This window comes from Mastomys coucha, unplaced genomic scaffold, assembly GCF_008632895.1.
Source record: "Mastomys coucha isolate ucsf_1 unplaced genomic scaffold, UCSF_Mcou_1 pScaffold9, whole genome shotgun sequence".
Taxonomy (NCBI): domain Eukaryota; kingdom Metazoa; phylum Chordata; class Mammalia; order Rodentia; family Muridae; genus Mastomys; species Mastomys coucha.
The window spans coordinates 55,186,780-55,199,491 of record NW_022196915.1 but is presented as its reverse complement, the minus strand read 5'-3'; the positions used below and the strand labels follow the sequence as shown (position 1 = coordinate 55,199,491).

Below are 12,712 nucleotides of genomic sequence, written 5' to 3'. Positions count from 1 at the left end.
AACAATCAGATCCCTCTATGTGCAGTCCTTGGTTGGTGGTTGAGACCCTGGGAGCTCCGAGGGTACTACTTATTCATATTGTTGTTCATCCTAAGGGGCTGCAAACCCCTCAGCTCCATTGGGTGAGACTCTTGACTCCCAAGGATTTCTGTGTTCTCAGCTTAGCTGGGTGAAATAACAAAGCACTGTCAGGCCATGGGTGGCCCCGCAGTGCTAATTCCAAAATGAAGTGTTCCTTGTAAACATCCAGTAATGTTTAAGCTGAAATGTTCTGGTATTTGAACCAAGTGGTGCTCTCATCTGGAGAATAGAGAAGATGCTGAGCATCGCTTGATGTTTTTAAAGGGTGAAATCACATGACCAACACCATTCTTGTCCATGTGTAGATCAGTACTAGTTTGTTACCTTAAGAGCTTGGGGAGAGAAATTGATGTCCCAACAGTAGTTTATCTAAGGGAGAACAGAGTATATGAAGATACTACACACTTAATGACTGGATATTGGAGCAAGAAAAATGACTAGAAATTCATGTCTCCAAAGGTTTGCTGACACTTATTTGTCTCCTCTGGATTGCAAGCTCACAAAGAGTCATCTTACATATCTTCAACTTTTTCTATGGACCCCACACATTTAAAAGAATGTGTTTGTGTAATCCTTTGAGCTATGATAGGCAGGGGATTGTGACAGTTTGTGTGGTGAAATCTGATCTGTGGGTGAGAGAGATTCTGTGCTATGCATCTGGTTCTGGTTCGTGTTATGCACTAGATGGGTAGGGAGTCATTGGAGTGATACAGCAGAGCAAGGAATGAAGAAAAGGCAAGGTAAATGAGAATATCCCATTTTACCATTCTGTGACTATGTCTACTCTGCCTAAGGCTTTTATATACCAAATTCAAAATCATTGTCTTGAGCTAGAGAATAGGCTCAGCAGTTAAAAGCATTGTCTGTTCCTGCAGAGGACCTAGGTTAGGTTCCCAGCACCCACATCACAGATCATGAGTGTCTGCAACTCTCCCTCCAGGAATCTGGCTCCTTCTTCTGACCTCTGTGGACACCAGGCATGAATACATGCAGGCAAAACACATAGTGTAAAAACAACTAAAGCTTTTAAAAATAGCTCACCATCTTCTCATCTTAAAGTCCCACGAAAGTCATGGCATCTAAAAACGATAATAATTTTTAGCACCGAGAAGTCTGTGAGCCAGTCTCTTACGGATAAGTCAAGTCAATCAGCTTTCCACCTATGTGCTCAGTTTCGTCAACTCATACCTCAAAGATTTGCATATTTGTTTCTCTTCAACAGATGAAGAAAGAAGGGGCCATATGCAGACAAGCGAAAAATGAATGTGACATTTCTGAAGTGTGTACTGGCTACTCCCCTGAGTGTCCTAAAGACGAGTTCCAAGCCAACGGGTTTCCTTGCAAAAATGGAGAAGGCTACTGCTTTATGGGACTCTGTCCCACCCGAGATGATCAGTGCTCAGAGTTGTTCATTGGTGGTGAGATGCAGTCAAGGGAATGAATGGCCAAGACAATAGTCCGTATTTCTCTCTTAGTGTCTTCTAAGAATTTGGGGTACAACTGGAGATAATATAGCTTGTAACATTCTTTCAAGGTTTCACCTAGCATCTCTGTGGTTGCAACATCTATTTCTAATTTTACCTCCAGGCAATTGATTAGCTCTGTATTAGAGCTAGTGTACATATGCTGCTTTGACATGTTTCTATCCCTACTTAAAACACTCTCCCGACACAATACATTAGTTCTCCGTGATTTATTGATTCCATTCTACTGAATCCTTTTTGTAGTATGATTCGGGAAGCTTACCTGTATTAGGAAATGAAGTGCTTTATCATTGTTAATATTCATGGTTTCATTTCTTTTATTTTACCATGTAATTTCAAACCCCAGGAGCAGAAGAGAGTCACAGCCTTTGCTACAGAATGAATAAAAAAGGAAACAGATTTGGATACTGCAAAAATAAGGACAACACATTTGTTCCCTGTGAAGAGAAGTAAGTGACCAATGGAAATAGATCTCTATGGAAGTGCATTAAAAGCCCTTTTAAAAGGCTTCTGTTCTGACCCTAATTTTGTTGAGAATTAGGAAGAGAGTGGAGAGTACAGGCCCCTGGTTCCCTTTTCATTGGTTAAATTTCCTCTCTGTGTTTATTAGCTGGGGTCTGGAGTATAAAGAACTAGGAGTGAGTAAGACTGGAAAACAAGGGAGAAGAATGTTACCAAACCAGGGCAGACGGGGATGAAAAAATATGTTTTAAAGGGATAAAATAAAAGAATGCAGGGAAGCAGTGGAGGCATTTAAAGACAGGTGCTCATAGAGATGGAAGGTTGGACGGGAGACTGCGCTTCTTGGTTAAGGTCCCTTCCGGGTCTGTATGCTGGCATTCTGCATGGCCTTTCATGTGTGACAAAATGGGAGGTGGATTGAAAAGGAAAGCCCCAACTGTTCAGCCAAGTTCACCTTTGTTTCCATCCATACTAAGTGGGAAAGGAGTACCCTTCACTTCTGTCTCAGTAACCCTCAGCTGCCATCCAACCATACAGTGAATGTTTGCAAGGGCAGCAATCCCCAGCCTCGCCAGAATTAGTTAATGTCAGAACATAAGAGCACTTCTTACTGCTCCCATCCAAGTTATGCTTATCAGATTTACTAATAAATATTCTTTATGCACTTGAACACTGAGTTTTGAAAACAGAGAAATCTTTCCATAGTTCTTCTGCATACTTTATTCATGTCAGTTCTTAGAGCTGGAGCCTTAAGTGTTTGAGAGCTTTCTCAGACGACTACACCCTGAATCTGCCAGCAAACCAGGGTTAGAGGAAAGCAACTGAGCTGATTGTCTAGGCTTTCACAGTTGCTTTGGTTACTGGTCCTAAATCTGAGAATGATCTGCTTTTATTTCAGAGATCTCAAATGTGGAAAGATCTACTGCACAGGAGGCCGGCGCTCAACACGCCTTGGAGAGGATAAAGCCTATAACCTTAAGAATACGAAGCAGAATATGACCATCAAATGCAAAACCATGTTTTTATATCATAATTCTAGAGACATAGGCTTGGTTAATTCTGGAACAAAATGTGGAGAGGGAATGGTAAGAGGAAATCTCTGTGTGTGACCTGAATTCCTTGGTTCAGGGGTTCACGAACATTGTTGTCATTGGTTTCCAAGGGGGGTTGTTTCTGTATGGGGAAACAGCAAAAACAATGGCAACTTTTTCTGTAAATTACTAAGGGGGAGGGTAGAAATAACATGGTAATATTATTCATGCTTAATTGTAGTTGTATTAAATTGTATGTAATTGCTGTAAATTTGTTTAATTGGTATCTTAAAATAGGCAGGCGTCTAATGAAATCACACATGGTTTCTATACTGATTACTGTTACTGATGTCGACAAGCATCCTTCATTTATTTTGTTCATGCTGCCAAATTTACTGACTAAGTACTAGGCTTTCAGTAATTGGGCTGGATTCCCATGGCCCCCAGACCAGCATACTTGAGAATGTCATATACAGAGCATTCCCAACAGAAATGCTCTCCTGGTGGTGTGGAAGCCAGTGCATACCTGATTTAAAGGAAGAGAGCTGGCTACCCACTGAGCATTGTGAATACTCAGATTGCAGTTTGACTTGATATACTTATTTTTTAGCAGAGAGATAACAAGACAGGCTTCTCACTTTATCTTCTGGTTTTTAATAATTAAGATCTATAGTTAATTATCATGAAAATTTGTCCAGTACAGTATAATCTTTTAGTACCAACAGGTTTTTTTACTCGATCTTCTGGTTTTTAGCAATTATTATAACCTATAGTTAATTATCATGCAAATTTGTTGAGTACAATATAATCATTTTGTACAGGCATAGCATGAGAGTAGCCAAAACTGAGAGTCTAGGACAGACACCACTTTAGTCTGTGACTATTTCTTTATGTTGGGAGCATACAAAATCCATTCTATTAACTATGTTAAAATATTCTGTAAATTATTAATAATTGCAATTATTTTGCTGTACCATGAACCACTAAAAATTGTTTTTCCTGGTTAATTGAAGATTTAAACTAATTAACTAGTGTCCCTTTCCTTTCCCTCCTATTCCACCAAGCTCTGGAAGCCAAAATTCCATTTTCTGTTTCCTTAAGATTAAGGATTTTATCTCTCACATATGATTGAGAATTCCCTGTCTCTATGCCTGTCTTAGCTCATATATCCTGCCTCCCACACTTATTCAAGATGCCACAAATGCACAAACATCAGACTTAGATTCATTTTTTTCAGCTAAATTATACTCCATTGTGTGTCACATTTTTCTGTTCATCCATCTATTGACGGATACTTAGGTTGAGTCACTATCTTCATTAGTATGAATAATTCTTCAACAAACATGAGACTTTATAAATGCCTTGTTTAGAAGGAAATTCCTCCCTAAACACAACTGAGAGCTCCTTGGTTCCCATCTGCTTGGTTAGAGACCAGTGCTAACAGTAAAAATTAAGGTGCAAGAGGAGGGAAGCTAAGAATGGTGGAAGACTGGAGAATAAGAGGAGAGGAGGAAGAAGAAGAAAGTGAGGGGTAGGGAGATCATTCCATGCATTGGCTTAGAGGAATTGCAAAACCATTTTTGCAATGCTCTCATTTGGCTAAAAAAAGATGGCAAAATCAAAGCAAGAAATTTCTTAGCATTATACCTGAGATGATCTTGAGAGCAGAGAGATCGGCATGGGTGTCTCCGTTGTGGGAGCAACCTGCTCTAGTGCTGTATCAAACATGCAATTAAACCACACAAGAAGGAATATGTAACTTCATAAGTGGCTGTGTGAAACCCCATGTCTCATGAGCTGCATCTCTCATGCCCGCTCCTTCCTTTCTAGGTTTGCAGCAATGGCGAATGTATAGAAATGGAGAAGGCCTACAACTCAACCATGTGCTCCTCCCCATGTGATGAAAACGATGTAAGGTTTCATTGCCTCTTACAGTAGTGTCTTGTCAACATTTTTTTTTTACCTTCGCCTTTATTCTTGAGCTTGTGTGAGAGTCTGCTGATTCTTTAAAAGAGCAATATATTTTATTTACATTTTATGTATAAACAACAAAATCAATGCAAAGAGCAAACTGAGATATTATTACACATAGACATAGCTAATATTGCAAGTAAAAATGCATTATGAGATTGATAGTTTAGAAACCCATTTATATACACACATATAAGGCTTAAACATGAAGTTTAAGGTTTAATTTTCCCTAATATCATTTGCAGTTAAATTATACCATATCAACATTAGCCCAAAACTTTTGTAAAAACACACAAATTCTAAGTTTATTTTCAGCTCAATACTATCAGTTTATATTTGGGTGGAACATTTTCCCTAAACCAAGTTGGTCCATTAAAGTATATATATATACCTATATATATAAGTTTATATATATAAGTTTAACTTATATATATAAGTTTATATATATATACATATATATCTCAAATACTCTTTCAAGTACTAGGTATTTATATGTATGTATATATTAATGCATGGGCCTGATACTGACATAAAACTAACACTGACATAGATGAACTACAAAACAGAGCTTTTATCAGTCATTCAATAACAATAACAATATATGATTGACTGTTCTTCCAGGTGGATGACAACGAACCTGAGTGTCAGTGTGAGGAAGGATCAATAATTACAGAGTGGGGAGAAGCCTTAAACCTTACCAGTAAGCATCCTAGAATACAATACTCACATATATACAAAAGTCTCCCACCAAGAAAAACCTTTTCCTATCTGCCATATATGTGTTGTGTTTCTACATCAGTTTTTATGGTCCTATCTTACTATTTTATGTGTTTGGAGATCCAAAACAAATATACTACATTTACTTTTAGAATTAATGTATTTCCTAGCCATCTGTGGCTTATGATTTCTGTAACCCAAACCACAATGGGGCTTTTTCTACAGTTGGCTAATAACTAACACACAGACATTTTCATGCTATGATTTTCCTAAGCATTATGGAATCTTGAAGTTGGTTGTTAATTTTTAATACAAATTGGAATTTGTGTCATGCTGGAGGAAGAAGAAGAGGGAAAGTTCTTTAGGGAAGAGATGAAGTTGCAACCGTTGTTAGCATTCGGCTGTCCTAAAGGTGATGCCCTGCTGAAATCCTGTTCATTTGTTTTCATGTTGTAGGTGTCTCCATCATGGTCATTGTGCTTGTCATGGTTATTATTGGTGTTGGACTTGTCATATTACTAATCCGTTACCAGAAATGCATTAAGATGAAGCAAGTTCAAAGGTATGTCTGCATGTTCTGTGTCAAGGGAGCCATCAGTAAGTACATATTAACCTTGTAGCCAAAGAACATATCAATGCAGGGAAGTCTAAATCTAGTACTAAAGATCAGATAAGAATACCTAGCCAAACTTTTACATGTCTGTTCATATGGAAATACTTCTCCTTGTGGCTCCCAAACTTTGTTACATGTTGAAAACCTGAATAATTCTTTCATTAAAAATGAATATTAGTTACTCTCTGAGATATTGTAATTGAACTGTTATGAGGTACAAACTACACATCACTTAAAACTATTCTGTGTGGTTTCATTATAATCACTTGTCTATTCCCATAGCATATGTCAATGTTCCATTCCCTCTCTTTACAGCTCTCCTAGAGAAATACGGGGAGTAGAAAACAAAGGATACTTTCCTGATGAGCATCAGACGAGGAGTGAGCCAATCTTGACAGATATCCATCCCCTACAGGTGAGATACTTTCATATGTGACAGCCGATGAACTGTCACATGCATGGTCATGTATTTTCATATCGGGGTGTTCTAGTTATTCTTATTAATGTATATCATTAATATATGTTAATATGTTAAATATATATTGTGTGTGTGGAGAGAGAGAGCAGTCAGAGGTCAACTTTATGGAGTCAGTTCTCTTCTTTCACCTCTAAGTGGGTTTGTGACCTTGAACTCAGGTCCTTAGGCTCGTGTTAGCAAGCTGAGCAATTTCACGGGCTTCATCTCTCTGGCAAATATAAGTTTTCAATGTGAAACTAACCCTTAGCTATGCAAAGTGGAACATGCTCAGAAGGTATTTAACAAGGTACTCATACAAGTGAAGCTTTCATTGTATCAGTGAGTAGGGGACGGGAGGAAAGGAGAATCAAATAAACACTGAACAATAACCAAGACTTATTTCAGAGAAGAAGGTAATGATTAAATAAAATAGTACCTTGGGGACTAATGGAAAAGTTTAGTATTGTAAATTGTTTTTTTTTTTAAATATAAAAAATTTGAATTAAATTCAGGATAATTGAAATTGTATAAACTACATTCTCAAAATAACATTGTATTAGAAATTATAAAACAAAAAGGGACTATAGAAAAATCTCAATTAGAACTTTTGTCTGAAACTCTAAGTAACTTCCATATCAAATGAAAAACACATAGCCTAGGCTAGCCTCAAATTCAAGGGTGTTCTCATTCCTCAGGCCCCTGAGAACTGGAAGCCACACACCACCATTATACCTGGCCAGGCATTTTGTGTTTGTAACTGACAAAGTAAGATTACTCTAACATAATGATAAAATATCTTAGTACCCAAGTCTTGAGGAAAGGATGGAGAGCCTCAAATATTTTTGATATTAGTCAGCTGTCTCTAGATACACTGCCAATAAAAATAGAGTAATAAATCTTTCTTAAAAGATTTATTTGTTTTTATTTTATGAGTGTGTTGTGCCTGCATGCATGTGCAGGCTCCATGTGTGTGCTGGTGCCTCATGGGCCAGAAAAGGGCATTAGAGGCCCTGAAGTTGGAGCTACATGCAGTTGTGAGTGACCATGTCAATACTAGGAACCTAACCCACGCCCTCTAGAAGAGCAACAAGCACTTCTAACCACTGAGACATCACTCCAGCCTATGATGCCAGTGTCTTATAATTCTTTGAGGCTTTTTGGTGGAAGTCTGATTGCACAGGACTAAATATTTTGAACATTTTTGCTTCCAAAAATTCTGAGTTTTGTCTAATACTTGCAGAACATCTTCTCTCTGCCTTTATGATGCACAAAGGCCACCAAGAATGAAAACAAAACAAACAAACAAAAATCTTCTGAACTCCACTACAACATTTAGGGGAATAATTCATCTTTCCCTTAGTATATGATAATTTATCATCTCTTCATCAGTTTGTTACTTTTGTTACCATTGCTAACCCTGAGATAAATACAAATCTTGATGGTCTGTTTTTATGAACAGAAAATATTTGTATGAAAAATTTTCAAATGTACATGAAGAATTTTCTGGCATGAGAATATGTGATTTTAGTATCAATCTCATGTAGTTGTTCCTGGGTTTAAATAACAAAGTCGATGTACACCAAACCATTTAGTGTACACTCAGCACTCACGATATGCTAATTATCTACTATATCTTATGTGCTTTGCAGATGCTTTCCTAATTACAATTTCCTTAAGATAGGTGCACTTCATGAGCTAAGAGTCAAGTCAATGTTATCTAAACCACAGGGTGGAAGTTGGGGAACTGTTGGGATGCCAACCAAGGATTTACTTGGAGCTAGGACATATCTGTTACTTGTCTGAGATGAAAGTCTAGGTTGGGCACCATTGTACTTTCCTAGGATCTTAATACAGAGATAGAGACAGGAGAATCTGGAGTTCAAGACCAGCCTCAGTTACACAAGTTTGTCTCAGTAACAAAACAAACAAGATTACAAGCTCCTTAATGGCTCTTTGGCATTTTTTTTTGTTAAGTAGAAAACAAATCTGCTAATTGTCAGAATAATTCAGCTTAATGTTAAAGATGAATGCACTATGGTAGAGTTTTATGGACTTTACAGGAAGCTCTGGGTTCTCAAATCTCCTATTTAGGGCTTTATAGTACTTATAGAATTATATGAATAATAATGTTTTATATAATGGTTTTTGACATATCAACCCCCCATGGAAGGCCAATCCTCATCAATACTGTGGTTTGGAGAAGACATATTTATGATAATATATATAATAATATATATTCACTATATAATATATGTGTACTATACATATAATGAGTTATATATACATATGCATGGATTATGTATGTATATGTATATATACACCTATATAATGAGTTATATATATTCATATAATTCATACACATATATCATGAATTATACATATATAATTGAAAAGATATATTCATTATATGTATATGTATAATACATATACATAATAATATAAATGAATAATATACATTCATTATATATTTGTATATATATAATGCCTGAATTTTTCTCTCTGGAAAAACTGTCAGACTAATGTCTTGCTTCTGTTGGGCTATGCCTTCTGTTTGTTTCACTGTCTCCTGGGGAGTTAGCAGAAAGTAAATTAAAAAGAGGCACCTCAGTCAATCACATCTGTATATTCATAGGCAGTTTAGGAGCACCCAAAGAGCTTTGAGGTCCAAAACAATGTAAGTGACCGTGGCCTTTCAGAGTGCCAGCAGAACTGTTGAGATTGGGGAGCTAGCAGCCCCACCTGGTGTTTCTACACAATAGCATACTAAGAAGATGCCATCTTCTCTCATGCATGTTCTTTGGAGAACAGATCTTAGATATACTCATTTGTAAGATGGCCATCTAGGGAAGATTACTGTTTCTACATCTTTTATTAATCATCTATTTAATTGCTCTTCATCCTGGGTTAGAAAGGATATTCTGTGGTCTTAGAAAGAGCGATCCTTTCTTGAGTACTAATTGGAGATCAATGACATCTTTTCATCACAGAGCACAGCAGAGTCCTTGGAAAGAGTTCCCTCCAGCTTTTCAAGTCCTCACTACATCACACTGGTATGTCTAGCCGTTTGGTTGGTTGTGTCCGTTTGTGTACAACTCATTCTGTTGTCACTTAACTGCTGTTAGTTCCTTGAAAAAGCCCAGGAACATAGCTTGGATATTGGGTTGAAATATAACTAACTCACTTTAGTATGAACATGTGCTTGGCTTGGTGAGGCTAAGCAGGAGAGAATTGTTGAGCCTGAATTCCTGGGGACATCCTTTGTTTAAAATGTTCATACTTTGTCATAGCTTTGTTAACTAACTGCGATTTAAAAAAAAAAAAACACAACTTTTAGTTAAAATGCGTAGTTATGGGTTTCAGTACCAAATTTTTCATGTATACATTGCTTGTTTATCTTCTTCCTTCCTTCTCATCCTCATTCCTCCCACTTATCTTGTACCTTTTTACCCCTAGCAATCTCTTCTCTGCTTTTGTGTCATATGTATTGTATTACCATCTCCTCCCATCACTTTCCTTAAACACACTTTTCCCATCTCAAGTACTCTTTCTAGTTTTGTGATCTATAGCCACATCTAAAATCCAAAGTTAAAAGCCAAGGTCCTCATAGGAGACACACATGAGACATTTGTCCTGCTGAGTCTGGGTTAACTCACTTAACGGAGTAATTTCCAGATCCACCCACCTTCTTGCCAATTTCATAGTTTTATTTTTTCTATGTCTGAATAAAATTCCATGGTGTTTAGTACGATGTTTTCATTACCTCATTTGCCTGTTAAAGGACATGGAGGCTGATTCTACTTTCTTGTTAGTGGGAATAGTAAACACTGAACATGGATGTTTGGGAACCTCCATGGTACAATTTAGAGTCATTTGGGTGTCTGTCCAGATGTGGTCTTGCCAGTATTCATCACTTTTATTACTGAGTTTGTTTTTATTATTTAAGTTCTGTTTTTTATTGGATATTTTCTTTATTTACATTTCAGAAGTTATCCCCTTTACCGGTTTCCCTCCCTCCAGGAAACACCCTATCCCATCCCCGCTCCCCCTACTTCTATGAAGGAGTTCCTCCACCCACCCACCCACTCCCACCTCCCTGCCCTTGACTCCCCTACACTGGGGCATCTATCAAACCTTCATAGGACCAAGGACCTCTCCTCCCATTGGTGCATGACAAGGCCATCCTCTGCTACATATGCAGCTGGAGCCATGTGTACTCCTTTGTTGATAGCTTAGACTGCCTTACTCACGTCATCCCAGACCTGGCCCCAGTTTTGAGAGGCAAAAACACAATGATATTTTTCATGGGGACCTTGATCAGCTCCAGGGCTCTGGACTCTCAATTAACCAAGATGTTGAAACCAAAGAATTTGTACAGATCCTCTAGTAATGACCCAGCTCCACCTGCATTTTCAAAGTCTCACAGGAAGCTACATCATATTTGTAGCTAGGAGACAGATGAACACATCAAGATTCTCAAATCTGCAGTGCTCTCTTAAAGGATGAATGAGAGGCTGTGATCAGAGGAGTTTTGCCTGGGATTCTACACTATCACTGAAAAGGACCTCATATTGTGCCTAACAGAAGCTGTGCATGGAAATTTCCAACTGCATTCCCTGCAGAACCTGTGTGGTCCATATCCAAGGTGGTTCTAGTGGGGTTCAGTAGACATGCATGACATATTCTAGGCAAGTCACCCCTTTATTAGAACTAGTGGCTTCTCCTGGGACCTTCTATAAGCAGACATGTCCTCAGCCTCCCCTTCCATTAATGAATTGCCGTAGATGATTTCTCATGGAGCAAGAAGTAGCCTGCTGTGTGTGTGCATCTGTGTGCATGCACTGTGGATGTGTGTGCTTCTTGCAATAGCTAGTTCAGTTCCTGATAAAGCATACTTTATATGTTACAGAGATCTGTCAGCAAGGACCCAAGAGGAATTGCAGACCCTAAGCAAAATGATAATAAGGTAGGTTTCTGTGACAGGAAGTACCTCCCTGTTTAAATTTTCAAAACCTGGAATTCTTCAGTGTTCACTGAACCCATCCACTGGCTGGAGACATTCTCTGCATTTACCAGAAGATAGGATGGGTGAAATTGTGTTTACAGACTCCCTGAAAGTTTTATAGAATATGCAACAATGCATATTTACACTAAGACTTTTAAACATTGTGAAAGGAGCAAGCTAAAAATGAAATGTCAGACTCACAAGTTGTTCTAGAAATGATGAAAACAACAGTTTTCTCTCAGATTTTATTGGCCATAATGACGAGGTGGAATTCCTTGATATACTTTAAAGGGCATGATGGACTGGTTAGCAAGGCAAGGGAACTCTGTTTACCAAACTGCTCCCTTACTAAAGGACTTTTCTTACCAAGCCAACAGAAAACTGCAGATGAGGGGCACTGCCCCATTCAGATGACTGCTTTTATATTGGAAAACAAAAAATAAAAAAAAAATGGGTCAAAGAAACAGACAACTATTTCTTGCCTATATTTCTGAGCTTCTGCTTTCTTTCTCTCTTTTACTTGTTTTTGTGAAGCTTCTGCAGTGTACTGGTCCCTGTATTTTGCATGACAGAATGTTTTTAGGAAGAGAATTCTAGCTAGTATAGACACATGCTAGGATAAACAAAGCAGGGTATTTACTAATGACCCCTCCATTCCCTTGTGACAATGGAGAGTAGACAGTAGAGACATGCCCTCCAGCAACCATTTCTGTTGTGATGGGTCCATTCATGTTAGAGCATAAATAACCATGGCTACACTCAAAGGGGTGTGAGGCCAATGAGAGAGTTCAGCTGGAAGAGGAGAGCCAAGTCACATAAGCTGGTGTTCTTTCTCTGTCTCTGTCTCTGTCTCTGTCTCTGTCTCTGTCTCTGTCTCTGTCTCTGTCTCTCTGT

The 12,712-nt window shown here is 38.1% G+C and overlaps 1 protein-coding gene across 1 annotated transcript in view; it reads left to right on the top strand.

The window, feature by feature from the left end:
* The window catches only part of Adam7 (ADAM metallopeptidase domain 7), a 38,933-nt gene that overhangs the window by 24,173 nt on the left and 2,048 nt on the right, over positions 1–12,712 (top strand). Inside the window, exons 14-22 of the mRNA XM_031361009.1 lie at positions 1,304–1,499; positions 1,912–2,014; positions 2,926–3,112; positions 4,889–4,969; positions 5,651–5,729; positions 6,203–6,308; positions 6,675–6,774; positions 9,804–9,866; positions 11,723–11,779. Coding sequence (XP_031216869.1) covers positions 1,304–1,499; positions 1,912–2,014; positions 2,926–3,112; positions 4,889–4,969; positions 5,651–5,729; positions 6,203–6,308; positions 6,675–6,774; positions 9,804–9,866; positions 11,723–11,779 — 972 coding nt within the window. The remainder of the gene's footprint in view (positions 1–1,303; positions 1,500–1,911; positions 2,015–2,925; positions 3,113–4,888; positions 4,970–5,650; positions 5,730–6,202; positions 6,309–6,674; positions 6,775–9,803; positions 9,867–11,722; positions 11,780–12,712) is intronic.